General features: G+C 45.3%; 1 protein-coding gene across 2 annotated transcripts in view; it reads left to right on the plus strand.

The window, feature by feature from the left end:
* The window catches only part of LOC126529770 (26S proteasome non-ATPase regulatory subunit 13-like), a 199,400-nt gene that overhangs the window by 30,688 nt on the left and 147,589 nt on the right, over window positions 1-21,123 (plus strand). For both annotated transcript variants that reach the window (XM_055070023.2, XM_050177280.3), the window contains exon 4: window positions 12,494-12,549. In XM_055070023.2, the coding sequence (XP_054925998.1) occupies window positions 12,494-12,549 (56 nt within the window). The remainder of the gene's footprint in view (window positions 1-12,493; window positions 12,550-21,123) is intronic.

Consider the following 21,123-nt stretch of genomic DNA (forward strand, 5'->3'; position numbering starts at 1 on the left):
GACCATAAGGAAAGATTGGGGTCTCCTCGAAGAAGCTCTGTCAGTGGTGCCATAATCGAAGCGAAATTTCGAATAAAGCGGCGGAAATACGAGCAGAGGCCAATGAAACTGCGCAAGTCTTTTAGTGACGTTGGCCTCGGGAATTCTGTAACAGCACGGAGCTTAGCGGCATCAGGGAGAACGCCGTCCTTCGACACGACATGTCCGAGAATTGTCAGCTTGCGTGTGCCAAAGTGACATTTCTTCAGGTTTAGTTGGAGGCCAGCGTCACAGAGACAGCGTAAAACCTGCTCCAAGCGATGAAGGTGAGTAGGAAAATCGGGTGCAAACACTACTACATCATCCAAATAACACAGGCACGTGTTCCATTTGAGGCCTCGGAGAATAGTGTCCATCATCCGCTCAAAAGTCGCGTGCGCGTTGCAAAGTCCGAATGGCATCACACGAAATTCGTATAGGCCATCTGGTGTGATGAAAGCAGTTTTAGGCTTATCGTCTGCAGCCATAGGCACCTGCCAATAACCAGAGCGCAGATCGAGGGAGGAAAAGAACTCTGCACCTTGTAAGCAGTCTAGGGCGTCGTCGATCCGCGGCAATGGATAAACATCCTTTCGGGTTATTTTGTTTAGGCGACGGTAATCTACACAAAAGCAGATCGAGCCATCTTTCTTTTTAACTAAAACTACTGGCGATGCCCATGGGCTGTCGGATGGTTCAATGACACCACGCTTTAGCATGTCACCTACTTGCTCGTCAATGACGCGCCGTTCGGTCGACGATACGCGGTATGGTCGCTGCCGTAGCGGTGAGTGAGAACCGGTGTCAATCCGGTGACATACAGTCGTCGTTCGGCCCAGAGAAGTGGTATGGCTGTCAAAAGCAGGACGAAATTTCTCGAGGAGACGAAGAAGGTCATGGCGTTGCTTGGTGTTTAAGGCATTGTCGATGACATGGTTGAAAACGTCTTCAGGCGATGTGGCAGTCACGGGACTACAGTAGAGGGTGCTGACTTCTGACGATCCAATAGGAAGTTGCAACGTGGTAATGGTGTCGTAAGGATCCACAGTGCCGAGAGATTCACCGCGAAGCAACGTAATCGGGAACGGGAAGTAATTGTATACAGGAAGGTGAGTCGCGCCAGCTTGAAGGCCAAGCAGCGCAGTTGGGAGTGGTGAGAGGTGGCGATGAACGAAAGCAGTCGAAGGTATAAAGAGTACGGTGGCGTCGGAGGCAACGGAACAGGATACAGATGCCAGAACGGATGCGTGTGGAGGTATTAGGATGTCGTCAGTGAGGGACAACTTGGTGCAGGAAAGCGAAACGTCATCAAATATGGCATTGCCAAGCGAAGAGAAGGCGACTTCTGCACGGGAGCAATCAATAACAGCTTGGTGACGGGAGAGAAAGTCCCAACCTAAAATAATATCGTGGGAACAGTGGGGAAGAACGACGAACTCGACTGTGTAAAGCACACCTTGAATTTCAAGTCTGGCGGTACACGCAGCCACCGGCTGGACGTGCTGTGCTGTGGCCGTGCGGAGTAAAGGACCCAAGAAAGGCGTCGTGACTTTTCGTATTGAGCGGCAAAGTTTTTCGGCAATTACAGATATGGCGGCACCTGTGTCAATGAGGGCAAGCACAGAGACACCTTCAACAGCGACATCAATAACGTTAGGCGGCGATAGAAGAGGGCTTAAGCGTTGCGGCGATGACGCAGTTCTTGCCTCAGGAACTGCGCCACTTAGTTTTCCGTGTCAGCAGGAGAGGACGTCGACGCATCGGAGAGGGCGAGCGACGACGAGGAGAAGGAGAACGGCGGTCAGAAACTTGACGAAGGCTTTGGCGGGGAAGGGGTAAATCGCGGTCAGGTGCGTAAGACAACGGATGGTCGTACGCGGCTGTGCGTGGGTCGTCACGTGGATGAAGTGGACGGCGGCGGCACAGGCGTGCAACGTGACCGGGAATACCGCACGAATAGCAGATGGGCCGATTGTCCGCTGTACGCCAGGGATTCATTACTCGATGGACTGGAGGTCGTGGCGGCGTGGGGGTAAAAACAGGGCTAGGCATTGGAGGCGGAGCCCGGAAGGTCGGTGGTCGTGGTCGTGCGACGGCGTCAGCGTAAGTCAATGGGGCGGTGAGTTGAGGCGCCCGTTCCAGAGGAAGGGCCTCGGACACTTGTTCTTCTATAACGTGTCGTAGGGTCGGACTAAGGGACGGACTTGACTCCGGTGGATTGGAGATGAGGGAGAGCTGGCGAGCAACTTCTTCCCGGACGAAAGCCTTGATTTGCGAGAGGAGGGTGGCATCTGGAAAAGGAGAGTTCAAGCCGGCCAACGATTCCTGATGGGGAACAGGACGGCGGGTGAGGAGGCATTGACGGCAGAGCTCGTCATAGCTTTGGCACAGTTCAATAAGTTGGGCAACAGTAGAGGGGCTCTTTGAGATGAGCATCTGAAACGCGTCCTCGTCTATACCCTTCATAATATGCTTGATTTTATTGCACTCAGTCATGGATGCATCGACGCGTTTACAGAGATCGATGACATCTTCGATGTAGCTGGTAAAGTTCTCACCAGGCTGCTGAGAGCGCGACTGCAGACGCTGTTCGGTACGAAGCTTTTGAACAGCAGGGCGGCCGAAGACCTCGCTGAACTTCGTCTTAAATATCGTCCAGCTTGGGACTTCACTTTCGTGGTTCCGAAACCGCAAGTGGGCAATTCCGGTGAGGTAGAAAGGGACGGTGGTCAGTTTAGTGATGTCATCCCATTTGTTGTTCCGACTGACGCGTTCGTATGATGAGAGCCAGTCATCAACGTCATGGTCGTCAGTGCCGCTGAAGATAGGAGGGTCCCGCTGGCGGAACGTGCCGGGGCATACGGTAGACTGGGGAGCAGGTGGTGGTAAGCTCGTGGCGCTTTCGGTGGTCATGATGGCAGGGAGAGTCCGGCTGCGCAATTCCAGGATTGCAGGAGACCCAGCAAACCTCCACCAATTATGGCAAAGAAGTCCGACACGGCTGTGGACGACACGAAGGACGCGGACAAGAAGACGCAGCAGCGTAGGCTTAGCCAGTCACACCAGGAACACCGTCTAGCCCGAGCCCCACTTCAGTAGCGCTGGCGATCCGGCTGCGGAGCTCGGCACGGCGCACTTCTTCTTCCTTACAATACAAATACCTATGTAATGGGATTTATTTACAAAATGTTGTAAGACCACAAAAACAGTTCACACCCAAGAACATCAGCTGATGTGCTGCCCACCAAGCTGGTAGTGCCGAGTGCTCGTTTTGTCTTCAGTGTCCACTGAATAAGGTTTCTGTTCCTTGTTACAATGCATACATATATTCCAGCTTTGAAAGCTACCTCGCACTTTGTTCTGTTATCTGCTTGGTTGCAGATGACAACTACATAGAAATGATACATTGTCACCATACTTCATAGGTATGAACCTCAAGTAAGCAAAAATCAGAAAAAGATATTTCCTTGTTGGCAGTCATTTGAATTGTCCCTTTCTGACACCCAAGGGTGTTGTCCAAATTGTCACTAGGCTGCGCTTATTGCTAACTTTCTGTCCACAAAAATTATCAGCTCCTTGGATCAACCGAAATATAATCCACCTAAAATGACGCCTACGGCACCCACGGCAAAGGTTCCATGGGAATTCAACGCTGCTAGCCACACTTAGTCCTCAAGGCCAAGAAGAGTTAAAAAATGCAAAAAGAATTTTTTTCCCACAACACTAACTGAATACTTACAGAATTCTCCGCAAAAATTTTGGAGGTATTTGTCTGGTTATAATTCTACTGTAAGCAGTATCTCAGTAAGCCCAAAAATGCAATTGTTTCTTTGCCTCTGTATTTGCACCGAAACTTGATAGAGCATAAGTAGAAACGCCATGTCACATGCACTGTGATAGCAATGTCATTGTATCAAAAGAAGGCATTATCTCCCTGCTTTTAAACTTATATAGCAAGAAGTCCGCGGACCAGACATGATTCCAAATGAATCTTTAAAGAGATACTGCGAATGGGTTTCATTTTTTTTGTTAGAATTTTTTCATTTTTGTTGGCTGAAAGTGCTATGCCAAGTGAATGGCTGTTTGCAAGAGTTGTGCCCGTGCCTAAATCTGGAGACAGATCAAGTGCTGAAAATTATCGTCCGATATCAATCACATCCTCTGTATGCAAAATACTAGAGCATGTTATCTGTAAATACCTGGTGCAGTACCTTGAAAATCATAATCTTCTTTACAGCAAGCAACATGGGTTCCGTAGTCGCCTCTCAACAGCCGCACAATTATTCGAAACTGTTCACAGCTTTGCTGCAACCATTAACTCCAAAGAACAATTTGACCTAATAGCATTAGATTTTTCAAAGGCCTTTGACAAGGTGTGCCACGTGAAACTTGTTGAAAAAATGTACACGTTCAGCATCGACCCAAACATTATAAAATGGGTACAGGCCTATTTAGATAATAGGAAGGAATACGTTGAGATCGAAGGTGAGTGTTCATCAACTTTAAATTTGTCCTCTGGGGTTGGTTCTAGGTCCCATGTTATTTTTGTTATATATTAATGATATTGGGAAGGACATACAACCCTCTGTTGAAGTGCGGCTGTTCGCTGATGATTGTTTATTATTTTGTCGCGTTAAAAATATTCACAATAAAGTTTTTTTAAATGAGTCTCTGGGAAAGATTCACAGTTAGTGTGTTCAGTGGAGTGGGGAGTGAGTATTAATCTTGTAAAGACATTTTACATTACTATTTCTAACAAAAAAAACCCACTAGTTTTCCCATATACAATCAATAACACCAAAATAAAACGTGTCAGCAAGCTGCAGTACCTCGGCGTCACAATCACTAGCAATCTAAACTGGAGTGACCATGTAAACCGTATCTGTGGTTTGGCGAAAAAAAAAACTCTGCTTCCTAAAACGAAAACTTCAGAATGCTAAACCTGATGTTAAACTTAAAGCATATAAAACTATCATCTGCCAATCTTTGGAATATGCAGCCATAATCTTGGACCCCTAACAACAGTACCTCACTGATAAATTAGAACGGGTTCAAAGGCTTGCAGTCAGATTCATTTTTTCTGCCTACCAACGACACCAATCGGTAATAGCTCTGCTCGCTTTAGCGCGACTCCCAGAACTCGGCACTAGAAGAAAAATAGCCAGATTAAAGTTTTTGTATCAACTATATAACATCAAATTAAATCTCAATCCTGGCTTATACTGCGACCTGCTGGAAGACTATTGCCTCGTATTAATCACCCATATGCAGTTATGGCCTACACACCAAGAGGTGATGTTTTTAAATATTCATTTCTCTCCAAAACAATAATAGATTGGAATAACCTTCACCTGCAATTATTTGTTAACACTACATCAACAGAGAATTTTGTGCGCAAATCGGAAACTTGTGTTAAATAAAAATCATGCTTCCTTTTATACATGTCATTTCAATCGTAATTGTCTATGTATTGTTATTCCAGCCTTGCATGATGTGCATTTTTAAACTGCTCCTCTGAACTTCTTGTTTTGTTTATTCCCACCCTGTAAAGAAGAAACTGTAAAGTGAAGAAGAAACTAGGAATTGGCAAGAATCAGATGTATGCGTTGAGACAAAGCCGGCAATATCATTACTAATATGGATGAGATAGTTGAAGTGGCTGAGGAGTTCTATAGAGATTTATACAGTACCAGTGGCACCCACGACGATAATGGAAGAGAGAATAGTCTAGAGGAATTCGAAATCCCACAGGTAACACCGGAAGAAGTAAAGAAAGCCTTGGGAGCTATGCAAAGGGGGAAGGCAGCTGGGGAGAATCAGGTAACAGCAGATTTGTTGCAGCATGGTGAGCAGATTGTTCTAGAGAAGCTGGCCACCCTGTATACGGAATGCCTCATGACTTCGAGCGTACCGGAATCTTGGAAAAATGCTAACATAATCCTAATCCATAAGAAAGGGGACGCCAAAGACTTGAAAAATTATAGACCGATCAGTTTACTGCCCGTTGCCTACAAAGTATTTACTAAGGTAATTGCAAATAGAATCAGGAACACCTTAGACTCCCGTCAACCAAAGGACCAGGCAGGATTCCGTAAAGGCTACTCAACAATAGACCATATTCACACTATCAATCAAGTGATAGAAAAATGTGCGGAATATAACACACCTTTATATATAGCTTTCATTGATTACGAGAAAGCGTTTGATTCAGTCGAAACCTCAGCAGTCATGGAGGCATTGCGTAATCAGGGTGTAGACGAGCCGTATGTAAAAATACTGAGATATCTATAGCGGCTCCACAGCCACCGTAGTCTTCCATAAAGAAAGCAACAAAATCCCAATAAAGAAAGGCGTCAGGCAGGGAGATACGATCTCTCCGATGGTATTCAGAGACCTGGATTGGGAAGAATTGGGGATAAGAGTTAATGGAGAATACCTTAGTAACTTGCGATTCGCTGATGATATTGCCTTGCTTAGTAACTCAGGGGACCAACTGCAATGCATGCTCACTGACCTGGAGAGGCAAAGCCAAAGGGTGGGTCTAAAAATTAATCTGCAGAAAACTAAAGTAATGTTTAACAGTCTCGGAAGGGAACAGCAGTTTACAATAGATAGTGAGGCACTGGAAGTGGTAAGCGAATCCATCTACTTAGGACAGGTAGTGACTGCGGATCCGGATCATGAGACTGAAATAATCAGAAGAATAGGAATGGGCTGGACTGAGTTTGGCAGGCATTCTCCGATCATGAACAGCAGGTTGCCATTATCCCTCAAGAGAAAAGTTTATGACAGCTGTGTCTTGCCAGTACTCACGTACGGGGCAGAAACCTGGAGGCTTACGAAAAGGGTTCTACTTAAATTGAGGACGACGCAACGAGCTATGGAAAGAAGAATGATTGGTATAACGTTAAGGGACAAGAAAAGAGCAGATTGGGTGAGGGAACAAACGCAAGTTGATGATATCTTAGTTGAAATCAAGAAAAAGAAATGGGCATGGGCAGGACACGTAATGAGGAGGGAAGATAACCGATGGTCATTAAGAGTTACGGAATGGATTCCAAGGGAAGGAAAGCGTAGCAGAGGGCGGCAGAAAGTTAGGTGGGTGGATGAGATTAAGAAGTTTGCAGGGACAACATGGCCACAATTAGTACATGACCGGGGTAGTTGGAGAAATATGGGAGAGGCCTTTGCCCTGCAGTGGGCATAACCAGGCTGATGATGATGACGATGATGATGATGATGACCCCGTAACAGCCCGGAAGGGCCTACAGTATTGTAAATAAAATAAATAAAAATCAGCTGTTGCATTCGTGTTCAAAAGAAAATCACAAACAACCTCAGGGGTAAAATGCACAAAGTGACGTACGAGCTCCGCTGAGGCATCGCTTGGGTGGACCCAAAAGGCGCCTTTTAAAAAATGCGGGAAGGTTGCTGTGGCAGCATCTCAGCTTGAGAAATCCAGAGGAAATGCTGGGACGTGGTCACCACAAGCATCTTCCCATGTACTTCCCCCTGGCTTGCACGACAAAACCGCATGTCCATCCGCCTTGCTTGCTTTATGCGAAGCTTGCCGACATTCTTCTCCAAGGCATCCAGGTGCTCCATGTGGTGAAGCGGAAGGTCCTTTGCGAAAACAAGCCCGTCAAATACTGAATCATCATTGGACCTCTTGCGAGCACAGTGTTAAGGCTGCCTGCCCTACCGCAGCAGCGCTGCCATCGTGGCAGTCACTATCGCTATCCAATGCAAACATGTTCGCCACGATTGCCTCATCGGTTAGAAGCATTTTGTTTCTAAATCTATAGCAGTGCGCTTTCTTTTCACCAGCAACGTCTTAGATTGCCAATGATCAACGGGCGGGTCAGCCATCTTCCATTTCGGTGGCGAGTCAAACGAAGCTGAGAAACAATGTGGCCAGTAACAATTTCAACGCAATGAACAAAGACAGGCACGAGCGGCCTAATCCATTGGCAGAATTGTGCAGAATGAGGGCCATAGCATAGAGAAAGACATTGGCAATAGAATAAAGAACCAACTGTGAGCGCCCAGTGAGCAATGTGGGAACAGTGCCGGTAGCATTGTCAGCGCAGTTGGCGTGGTCCATTTGTGTTTCGGACAGCGCGGCACAGAGCTATGGGTGCAGCCCATTTGTGTTCGGAGGGATGGAAGGCAGGGTGTCTACCAACCGCGAAAACTGAGAAAACCGGGAATTCTCGGGGATTTCGAATAGTCTGGAAATACTCCAGGAAAACTTGGGGAATTTGTGCTTCTATCAGGGAAAATTAGCTGTGAGCACGGCGCGTTGCACAATGCCAGTTTCTGAAAGTTATCTTCGCCTTAAACAATAATGTTACGTAGTGAAGCCTAAGCTCAAGTATTGCAGTGAAGCATAACAAGCGTTGGAAGGGGCAATTGTCGCGTTACGCAGTATGTATTCCTAAATTATACACATGTGCACTCACCATCTCTAGTCACAATGCGAGCACCGATATGCCTAATGAGTATACTGGCAGGCTTTAAGAGCTTTTTCAGATGTGCTTGTGGCGATTTGAGTCCTTAAGGGCAGTAAAAGACAGGTGCCAAATAAAACAACGGACGAAGGAAGGAGACACGAGACAACCATGTAGGCGCATTTTGTCGAACTGCCCGATTTTTCGGATGTTCTACGGCCCCTAGGAAGTACTAAAAATTGTATGTTGACTGTACAAATGACCAAGAGGATGGTTCAAATGGTTTGTAAAGTGAACATGCGTCGGAAGGAGGACGAGAACAGAAAGGACCTACGCATTGAGGAATGAACGGGAAAGGAAGCGTGCTGCCACCATTTTGAAGGAATTTGAGCTCAAAAAACAAAGTTTTGGCTAATGCCGAGATGCATTTGTCCCTCATCTAAACCAAAATAAACTCTTTCGAGCAGTGAAACTCAACACTGAGGCACGCGCTTTCTGAGAGTATGTCTGGACAGTTGAGGGTGACTTAACGGCTGTTGAGAGAGAATCTGACTTGTGACAAACTTCGGACGTCACACCAATGAGCTTGTAATCAATTGATAGAAATAGCTCATATTTGAAAATATTTGCTTCTGCATACATCTCCTTTTTATTCATATTTGGGAATGTTTGACTTGATGCGCAATAGGTCTTGCCATATTTTTTAAAGGTATTTTATTTGCTGAGCATTTCACTAGCCCCCCCCACCCCTTTTTGTTTTCTTATTGAATAAAGTAAGCACTATCGTTATTTTAAAAACTGGATCAAGTCATATTTTTATTTTTTTAACACGCTTACTAGAAAGTGACAGCATCAGGCAACATGGTGTCAGCCCTCCTTGACATAACAGGGTGTCTACTAACTGGGAAAACCGGGAATTCTTGGGAATTTTCAGTAGTCTGGAAAAACTTGGAAAACTCGGGGAATTTGTGCCTCTATCAGCAAAAATTAGCTGTAATTTCATAAAGGGTCGCAAGTCGCGGTAATGCTGGCTCAAGTAACACAGGAATCATAATAAATCGACTTCGATGCCCTGTTGTCAGCTGGAGTAGTTGCCAGTGTACAGTCAACAACTGACTTTCCGGATTCCCGATAATTTGGACGGCTTCCCGGCACTACCAAGTACCTCATATAGTCAGTGTATCAGAATGTCTGAAATTTCGGACACAAGAACTTTTCGCCATTCAATTTTCCGGACGTTCTGCCAGGACCACAGGTTCGAAACTGCATTGATCAAAGCCACCACCGCTGCCATTTTGATTACCTCGCCGCCTCAAACTGGCACTCTCGCTCGCAGATCCCCTGGCAGCCGTAGCCACTTCTGCGGCAGACTAGGCCTAGCTGCTTCGACATTCGGTATGAAGCTTATTACTGTTAGGTGCTGTGTTTTTATTGAAAGAATTTGCTGCTGTCAGCAAGGGCATGGACTCCGCCTTTGTGGTCCTCGTGATTTGCTTAGAAGCTTGAAAAGCACGCTGTGTTGCATAATGCCTGTTCCTGAAAGTCAGCTTTGCCTCTGTACAGAAATGTTACTTGGTGAAGCATGCGTGCAAGCGCGTGCATTCGAACCACGGTCCTCGTGCACGTGAGGCGAATCCTCTACCTCTTCGCCACCGCAGGAGTTGTACACGTCATTTAACCTACAGTGGTGCCTTCAATCAGTCAAGGTCGACCAATCTGAGCTCGGTTAAACCGCACAGATGGCACTCAACTGGAGAAACCTGGTAGTTTATGACCTGCACATAAGTGGCCATAAATAATAGAGGAGAAAAAAAAATGTACAAGTGTTTCAAGAGAAATCTTTTTTTTTTTAGGAGGGTCCTTGTGCAGACGACGGTCGTGGCGAAGATATGCAATTCCCTGATATAGTGATAAACTAGAAAAAAAAGAGATAAAAAGAAAGGAAAAAAAGGAAAACAAGAAAGGAAGAGAACAGGGAATGTGAACATATGACCCTTGGATGTTGGCCGGAGAGATAGCTCAGTCGGTTGATCCGTCAGGCCCCAGGTTACATTGAAGCGGCATAGCTCCTGTCTAGAGCCTCATACTTATGTGGAAAGAGACTGATGTTGTCCGCGATGGTCGATTTTACTCAAGTCGATTTTTACTTTTACTCGAAATTACTCAAGTATAATTGCAGTGCCGTGGTTCTAGAGCGCACCCACGGTAGAGAAACAGAAGGAGGTATAAACGTGTGTGGCCATGGTACGCACGCGAAAAACTGCCTTAATAAATTTAGAGACTTGAGAAAAAGTTATGTTAACAACAGATAACATGGCAATCAGCACTCGAATACGACAAGAGAAATTATTGAGACATGGAAAATTCCCTTGAACTAAGTATGGTTTCCGAGAGAAATGCTTCTGAGTATTGAACATTTTAAAAGATGAGGGAATATAAGATAGTCTCCGCGCTTCCCGAGAGGATGGCGTCCGCATGAGACTACACCAGGCACCTAACTGAGACATGGAGCTCTGTGGTCGGTACAAAGCCCCTTTCTCAGCCGGCCGGGCGCAGATCACATGCGTTCCGATCGCCCAAGGTTGCGTGGACATTATTTAGTTTGAGTCGAGCGAACTCGAGCGGCTCTAGAGACTAGGAAAAGCTTAAGCAGGTGCGAGGCGAGCGCGGCACGCTTAGTGTGGGAAGCTCGCCTGAGTAACTATCCCAAGGAGTGCTGCTCCTTGTGATACCACTTTTCACCATCTAACAAATGTTATCGCTCAGCATGGGACATGCCCGTATGTATAGGAAATTTCTTGAATGTTATCGATAGTTCTATCTGCTGTCTGTTGTCACTGAAGCTTGTGTAATTCGATTGCATATGTGATGTGAATTATGTAGGACTTTCTGGAAGACACGCGGGAACCGGCGATTACTGTGGGACTTTCGATGGCTCATGTATAAAAGCCGATGCGCATCACTGGCAGATCAGATTTTCGACGATTGCTGACTGTGTTCGCCGCTGTCATTCCTTGAGTGTAGCCTGTTTTTGAAGGCACAGGTTCTCCCAATAAAAAGCTAGTTTCGTCACTCACAGTTTTGCCGATTTCTTCACCATCACTACTATGTGATAGTTTTGGGGCATTTAGTTTTCATTGCTGTCCCTGGAGACCTTGTTTCCTGCACTGCACCTGGGAGGTTGTGCTTTAGAATGGCCGCAGTGTTTTTGTAGAACTGCAAGTTTGGCCAGTTGGTTTTGCAAGCACAGACGAACAGGCAGAAAGGAAAACGCAACAAATGTTTACTGTTGATGGATTTTTATTGAGGAAACACCTTGCTGGCTGCGGTAACTAGTTCTGCACAAACAGAGAATGCGTAAAATGAAATCTAGTGAACTAAAACACTCGGCAGTCCTGTTCGCTGTGCTGAATGTGAAATAGGAAGCCTGGTGTGCTGCTGCTTTTTTGTTCATACTTTGTGGGGTTTCTGTAGGACGAACAAAAAGTGATCACATAACAAGAAGAAAGAAGCTACTGAATGAAGTGCTTTCTAGAATGCTTTAAAACTTTTTCATTGCAAGTTTCATTCTAACAGGAGCCTTCAAGATGATTAAGTATCTTCACCTAGACATGCAATTAAACAGAATTTCCAAAATAGTGTGAGTTGCTGTATACTGTAGCCAACTGCATCCTCCTCCAGTCTTAGCAATGGAAACCACAACGCAATCCAACGAGACTGGTGGTGGCCTCCTTGTTTGCAGTGTTGCCGCTAGAGGCAGCTTCTCTCTCTGTAGGAAACTTGACCTGAATTATTGCGACAAGTAGAAATATCAAAGGACCCTGGTTGCATTTTAGTGATGGTTATAATTCATCGTTGTGTCATGCAGCAAAGCCCATTGGGGGCATCAGATGTGCATTTCTGCATAGACACGATTGTTTTGTTTTTATTAATCTGGCCACTGGTAACGAATGTCAGATATAATGAAGGCTTGATAGCTGTGTCCTCCCCTCCCCAGTGTGGTCACTGAAGAATGGTTGTTCCAGGATGAAGCCCCTGTCGCTGGTAGAGATTGCCGCCCAGGTGTCCCAGAGCATCCCAGGTGAGTTGCTTGTCACTTGCTCCATGCACTACTGCTGAGCAGCCTCTGTTTCCTCCTTGGTCAAAATAATGAGACCAAGAAAGTAGGCAGGACTTATACTAGCATGACTCGGAATGCCCTGAATAATTTGCGGTAACAGCTTTTATGCATATCAGTTTTGGCTGTGTTTTCAAGGAGATTGCCAACTTCAACAGTTTAGGAGATGCTCATGCTCTGGCACTCGCTTGGTCGTCTACTGTGCAGCTACTCATTGCATGACCCAATGGCAATGTGGCACATTCTGTGCATTTTAGAGCACAGCTCTCAGGCGCTCGTTCCTGCGGCGAGCGTCGCAGTCAGCAGCGTAACCGAGCAAATGAGCACAGTGAAAGATGAAAGATGAAAAAGCGAACATGGAGCGGGAGATGAAAGACACGAGCCACAGCAGAGACCAATGAGACCAGCACCTTCAGTGACATGCGTGCATGGAACTGGTGTCACGCGGATCCGCCCAACCGCTCAATGCATACTTGTATCTGGTCTCAGCTGGACTGCTTGTTTTGTACTAGCGTCTGCTCGCATCAACTCCCGCTTGCGCTTGTTTGGTTTGCTTGGTTTTGTCTCTTTCACACTTGTTTCGATTATCATGGTTTGCGATTGTTTTGTAATCTGATTGTATGCGCGATGAGAATTGTGTGGTACTTTCTGGAAGCCATACGGCACCAGCGATTACACTGGAACCTTCAATGAGTCATGTATACAAGCCGATGCACTTCACCCACAGATCAAATTTTCGACGACTGTCGACTATGCTACATGTGTTTCTCAAGTTCTTTGCCTCAATATATTTTGAAATGAAAACACAAATAGAGCTGCGCTCAAATTTTGCATTAGGGCGTATCGTAATAGTTGGTGAATTTTTTCCTCTGTGAACTTGTTTGTAATAAAAATTATAAAAACTTGGAGCACTGAAAACGCAAAGGACATAGGAGAAACGCACACCACGCACGGCACACCACCACATAACGCACCAAATAACTTCCTTTGTGTTGTTAGTGCTCTAAGTTTTATTATAGGTCATTACCAACTAGCCCACCTATCCATCCTTTTGTAATGTACAGTGAGACCTCGTTAAACCATAGTTGTAGTTGTATGGAAAAAGTATGTACTAAACGGTAGTACTGCTTAACTGAAATAGCATGAGACCTTTATGGCCCCTCGGCGGCGGCAACACACCCCTTTGGCCTCGGCTTCACGTAGACGGCACCTCCAGAATGACCCACCTGAGGGAAATCGACAGTCGCCCTTTCCTGTCTCTCTCTCCTCAAATCTTCGTCTTTATCTCTCACTTTCCACCTTTCCTGTCTTCTTTTTTCCATTTACTTCCTTTCTCCACGGTGGCAAGGGTTAACCTTCTGCGGCTATCCTACCTTGGGTGCACCATATTTGGTTATAGCGACGGCGTACGGCTGGCGTCGTGCAGGCTTGTACAATGGCTCTGCCACGTCCCCTCATTGGGCTCCGTGGAGGGCGGTCGGCGCTGTTGCCGAACATACACATTTTCTATGGCAGCACAAACCTCTGTCGTCTATGATCAGCGTCTGAAAAGATGCCGCACCGAAGTACCATTCCATTTCTCCTTTCGGAGCAACGCTCCATCCTTCCCCAAGTACTATGTAGTACACAGCGAAAGCAACATGCCAGTAAGAAAACTCTCTCCATTCCTTGTAGCCAAATGCCTGAAAGAAAAAATCGGACCAACGTACAAAGCCTCCAAAATGTCTATCGGGGACTTCCTCCTAGAACTGAATGATTAAGACCAAGCAGAGAAGCTCACTGGCCTTACCAGTATTGGCGACGCGACAGTGACAGTGTCAGTCCATAGAACACTTAATACAAGCAGGGGAGTGATATCTGAAGAAGACTTTATTGGTTTTAGCGATGAGGAACTCCTTGAGGGTTTTCAAGAACAAAATGTGACAAAGGTACAAAGAATAGTAATCCACAGAAACGACCAAGAAATCCCCACCAAATATGTTATACTCACATGGTCTTGGCTTGTAGCGCGAAGTGAACATGGACACAGAAAGGAGCAGACAGGACGAGCGTTAAGCGCTCGTCCTGTCTGCTCCTTTCAGTGTCCGTGTTCACTTCGCGCTACAAGCCAAGACCATGTTACCGTACCAACTCGCCCAACTGTCTATCCTTTTGCATGTTATACTCACCTTTGGAGCAGGCGAAGTGCCTACCTCCCTGGATGCAGGGTATGTAAAAGTAAATGTGAGACCATATATCCTGAACCCAAGACGGTGTTTCAAGTGCCAAAGGTTCGGACATGCTTCACATGCATGCCGAGGTCAAACAAGCTGTGCTAAATGCAGCTCCAATGATCATCAAACTGAAAAATGCACTTCTTCCCCATATTGTATTAACTGCAAAGGAGACCATCCAGCCTACTCGCGGTCTTGCCCATGCTGGAAAAAAAAAAGAAGTAATAGCACTAACTGTCAAAGAAAGAATTTCGTTCTTTGAAGCCAGAAAGCGGCTATCATACCTTCCGCGAAGAAGTTATGCCGATGTGACGCAGGCGGGGGCAGTGTCACAAAGGCCCCCGGAGTCATGCGAGCCCACGCGCAGTGGTGCCGCAGTGACCCCTCCCGCCCCCGTGGTGGAAGCAGTGGAAGCAACCAGTACTGCTCCACCCTCTTCGGAGGCCTTGCAGACACCAGTCCTGCAGGGCCCTAAGATCAAGTGAACCCCAAGGCCCGAGGCATGTGTCTCGGTGCCCAACTCTCGGTCTTCCAGCGCTTCAGAGAGAGCGATGGAGATCGACACAAAAACCCCGGTGTCATTGACACCGAAGGACAAGCGCTCTCTCAAGCGCGGTAAGAGGGATAAGATCCCAATAACCACCCAAAATAAGAAGACGATAACCTGAAGGTTAACGCTCCTTTGTATCACCCTTCTTGAGATCTACGTCACCTAACATCTTTCCTATCTCCTATTCAACTGTTAACGCCATTTTTTACCCTTCAGTTCCATAATGGCTTTTATTATTCACTGGAATTGTAGAGGTCTTTTACATAACTTAGGTGACATTAAAGACCTGTTATTTATCTTCTCTCCTGTGGCCTTAAGCTTACAGGAAACAAACCTAGGCGAAAAACACAAGCATATTTTAAAAGGTTTCATTGTTGTACAGCGCAACCGCACTCAAATGAACCGGCTTTCGGGTGGTGTAGCCATTGTGGTGCCGGGCCGTATTGCAGCTAGAGAAGTTCCCATTGCCAGTCACATAGAATCCGTTGCTGTCACCGTTATAACTCGCAAAACTATCACCATTTGCTTGCTGTATATCCCACCCCACACCCATTTTACCACTAAACACTTAGAAAATATAACAGGTCAATTACCGGAGCCATTTGTTTTAGTGGGGGATTTTAATGCCCACGGTACTCTTTGGGGCAGCATCAAGACTGACCAAAGAGGGCAAATGGTTGAAGGTTTTATTCTGTCAAATGATATCTGCCTTTTAAGTTAAGGTGCACCGACATACTTTTCACCGACTTCCCGCACTTTTAGTTTAGAGTTAGCTTTTTGCTCACCATCTCTTTTTAATTATCTTAAATGGGAAACCGTTGACAAGTCTTATTATGGCAGTGATCACTTGCCCGCAATCATCAAATTTTTATCATCACCACCAACCTTAGTCACTAGGCCACGCCAGTGGAAATTACAGCTCGCTGACTGGCCGCTTTTTATGGAAAACGCGAAACTGGAAGTTGTCTTTTCACAGGAACTAAGCATTGACGAACTTAACAAAAAAATCACTAAAGTCATAATCTCTGCAGTAGAAAGGCAATACCCCAGTCGTCCGGTATTGTACACAAAAGGCTAAATCCCTGGTGGACGAACGAGTGTACCGAAGCCAAAAGGAAGCAAAATAAGGCCTGGGGAATCCTATAGAGGTACCCCACTTATAGCAACCTTTTAAATTTCAAACAGGCCAAAGCCAAAGCACGATTTATTCGAAGACAGGCAGAGAAATCGTCATGGCACAAATATGTATCTTCAATTAATAATATGGTCACGTCAAAACGAATGTGGGACCAGGTAAGGAAATTTAAAGGAGAGTACACATCATACACAATACCACTAATCACATGTCCAGGCACACAAACAACACTACAGGACCAGGCCAACTTATTAGGCGAACATTTTTGCAAGGTCTCCAGCTCAGCAAACTACTCAAGTGATTTCTTAAAATATAAAAAGTTAGCGGAGAAACACAGACTGCCCACTACTGGGGCTTCAAATGAACCTTATAATAACGTCCTCACAATGCAAGAATTGAACAGGGTTCTCTCTGCCGGTAAAAAAAACAGCAACAGGTCTTGACCGTGTCCACTACACGACGTTGGCACACCTATTTCAAGCATCAGCAGAAACACTTCTTAAATTTTTCAACAAGATCTGGGAATCTGTAGTAATGCCTACAGACTGGAAAAATGCAGTAATAGTGCCTTTTTTGAAATCAGGTAACTCCACAACGTCCCCAAGCAGCTACAGGCCCATTGCCTTAACAAGCTGTCTAGCCAAATCTAATGAGACTATCATAACCATAAGGCTCACATTCATCCTTGAATCAAGGAACCTAATAGATGTGCACCAGTGCGGATACAGAAAGGGCTTCTCGACAACTGACCACCTCGTACGACTAGAACATGAAATACGTAACGCATTTCTACATAAACAACACTGTCTCACAGTATTTTTCGAACTAGAAAAAGCGTATGATACCACGTAGCGGGTGTGGAATTTTAAGAGGCCTGGCTGACTTGGGAGTGCGTGGCAGACTGCTAAACTGTCTATCTGATTTTATGGCAAATAGAACATTTCAGGTGCGTCTCGGCACAATACTTTCATTCACATTTACACAGGAAAATGGTGTTCCACAAGGTTGTATTCTGAGCACGACACTCTTCGTAATCAAAATGAACTCTGTTAATAAGATCATACCATCCTCTGTTATGCACTCAATATATGTCGACGATTTGCAAGTGGCTTGCCGCACCTCAAATCTACCCACTTGCGAAAGACAACTACAAATAACCATAAATAACCTTACACAATGGGCTGACAAAAATGGATTCCATTTTTCAACAGACAAAACTTATAGTTGTCTTCTCCCAGAAACGAGGGTTACACTGCAATCCAGTTCTCACATTGAATGGTACAACCTTGCTGGTCAAAGACGACCACAAATATTTAGGCGTAACATTTGACACAAAGCTGAACTTCCTGGCCCACATTAACACAACTAAAATTAAAGCAAATAAAGCATTAAATATCCTCAAGGTGCTATCGCACAAGCACTGGGGATCTGACCGAACTTGTCTACTACGTATATACCTGTCCCTCGTACGTAGCCTCCTCGACTATGGTAGTGTAGTTTATGGTGCAGCTAGGCAGTCATACATCAAGCGACTCGATCCAGTTCATAATCTCGGCCTACGACTGGCGAGCGGTGCCTACAGAACACCGCCTGTCCAAAGTTTATATGTTGACTGCAATGAGCCTTCCTTACAGCAACGCAGAGCACTACTTACACTTTCCTATGTACTACGAATTCGATCATCACCACAACATATATGCTACAGCATCGTAACACAGTGCAAATCACGGATACACTACACAAGCAAACCGAACATGATTCGGCCACTAATCTTATGACACGAAGAATACTGTCAGACTTATGATGTTCCTCATGAGGCCCTGCAGGTTGCTGAAAGGCCACCAAGATTGCCACCATGGTACAACTTTTCACACCTATGTGACTGGACACTAACACATCTAAAGAAAAAAGACATTCCACAAAAACACATAATACAAGAGTTCCGAGCTATACAAGAAAAATATTAAAATTACACGGAATTTTACACTGACGGCTCCAAAACACAAGAATACCTAGGTGTCGGAATAATAACGAAAAATTGGCAAAATAGCATTTGGATAAATAATTTTTCTTGTGTTTACCGCTGAAGTTTTTGCGATATGGACGACAGTAAAAAAAATTACCAGTGACAAGCAGATGAATGCTATCATATATACTGATTCGTTAAGCGCACTCAGAGCTCTAAACCTTAACTCCGCGTCTGAACCCCTACTTGGTGATATCCTAAACATGTTGGCCTATAACGAATATGGAAGAACCTTACGATTCTACTGGGTCCCAAGCCATGTTGGGATACCAGGGAATGAAGCAGCAGATAGATGTGCGGTCATGGCAGCACGCAAAGGTATAACGCAAACAACACTTCCATACAAAGACAGTATCCGAGCGATTCATAAGGCCCTGACATCAAAGTGGCAACTAGAACGGGACTCTTGCATAAATAACAAGTTACACACAATAAAACCCCTGCTTAGCGAATGGAAGTCGTGCAGTGACCAGCAACGCTTCTATGAGGTAATCCTATGTTGAATCCGAATCAAGCATACACACCTGACACACAATTTTCTGCTTCAAAACGAAAACCCGCCAACTTGCGAGAAGTGCCATGAACCACTCACAGTAATGCACATTATTATGAGATATCCAAATATTGAAACACAGAGACAAAAGCTTTTACAGAATCTCTATAACTCGCACATACCTTTACACCCCGCCTCAATACTCGGAGATGAACCGCTAGTGCCCTTTACTGCTTCTGTTCAGCTTTCTAGAAGAAACTGGTTTTTTGCACAGACTCTAAAGTAATGCAGCTTCCGCTGCTTTAACATTTGAATTCTTAATATCTTGTGGCTGGCGCAGCATGGCCTTAGTCGCTTTTGCGCCATTAAACCCGAATTAACTAACTCTTTTCCATGTTTCAATGTACTTTGTGTTTTGGCGCTCTAAGATCCATTCTTTTGTCCTTGCAATATCATGAGTTAGCAGCTCTGCTATGGGAAGATGGTTGCACGATGTCATGTCTTCTTAGTCTTGCAAGACATGCTTGTGTTACTTTAATCTGATTTCTGGCATGACTGTTTTAACTATTATTGTAGCTTCAACAAGGCGGCCGGACGGAGGACCTATGGCATGAGGCCTAAACGGCAGGGGCGTGCAGCGCCGCTGAAAAAGAGCCGGACTACTCAAGTCGGGGACTGGGCAAAGAAGGATTTTATTTCCGCGAGGGAAACGCAGCAGGCAACTTGCAGTGTTTGGCACTGAGTGGCGCCCTGATGTAAACGACCCAAAACCGAAACCAGAAGCCAACACAGGATACCACATCACCTCTCCCTTGAGAGGAAAATGCGCTACTCACTCTCCTCGCAACAAAAGCAAGTCATGAGTTACAGAAGAACACATGTTAGCACTGTAACACGCGTGTTTGGTGATGACATCTTTATACGATAGAAAATGACATCTTTGGCTTGCCCATTTTAAGAAAAACACACAACGTGAAAACTGAAAATGAACATGATTGAACTACAGTTCTGAAGAGTATCAGTACCCATCTTGGGAAGACGATGAGATGCAGACTTGCACACACAGATCTTACATGAAAAAGAGTTCACAGAGTACAAAAGTAGACAGTGTAAACATCTGTGTGCCTTCTGGGACAGCATTGATGGGTGGCTCATTCGCCTTGAGCCTGACTTGAGACAGCTGTGTCGCTGTTGTGGATTGGAGATTGTGCGTACAAAGCACTTTACACTCCCAAGAAGTTGGGATAGTCCCCCCGTAAGGATGCTAACAACCTAAGTAATGTTGAAAAACTTTTTGGCATGAAAAACAAATTCGTATGGCGGCTATTACCGTAGTGAAAATGTGTATACTACATGCTTATGCTGCAAGAAATGCAACATACAAGAAATGTATGGTATTCCTTCTATGGGGATGATAAGAAATCAAGAAAAGTGTTCCTACCACTAGGACCCACTGATAAATCTGCAGTATAGCAGTAAGTACAGCGTGCACATTGCACCCTTTATGCTGCCAGAAATCCCCCCATTTGAAGGATACTACTTGTGTATTATTTACCCAACAAACATGTAAGGACAACTTTTGGCGTTAAGAGCCGAATTTGCATGGGAGGTTGAAACCTCTGTAGACAATAAACCAAGGCAGAAAACTACTTGGAAACATAATCCTTAAACCATACTGGAGGTTGTCTATGACATGTAGATCTACGGAGGACTGGTTCAGGTTGTAGAGGAGGAACAGCAGAAGTGTTACTTGTACAGGGACTGGAAGGTGCGTCAGTGTCCTGAGTGTTTTCAGGAGCAGCGTCTTGGGGTGGAGTGTCGTGCGGTCATTCAGGAGACTTTTCTGCACAGGGTGAACGCGATGGTGGTGGTGAAACAGGTGGTTGCAAAGACGTGGCTGCCGCAGGAAAACGGGTACCATTAGGAACTGGAAGAAAAGGTGGAAAACTATCTTCAAAGGATGTGTCGTCATTGAAATGACTCCTTTTAATTGTTGTTTCACCCTGACGTACTGAGTACTTCACCAGTTTAGGTGCATTCGAACACTTGCCATTTTCAAGATGGAAAGTACTTCGACCTAGTTTACGATAAATCTTGAACGGACCGGAGTATTTAGGACCA

This window comes from Dermacentor andersoni, chromosome 9 (assembly GCF_023375885.2).
Source record: "Dermacentor andersoni chromosome 9, qqDerAnde1_hic_scaffold, whole genome shotgun sequence".
NCBI classification, from domain to species: domain Eukaryota; kingdom Metazoa; phylum Arthropoda; class Arachnida; order Ixodida; family Ixodidae; genus Dermacentor; species Dermacentor andersoni.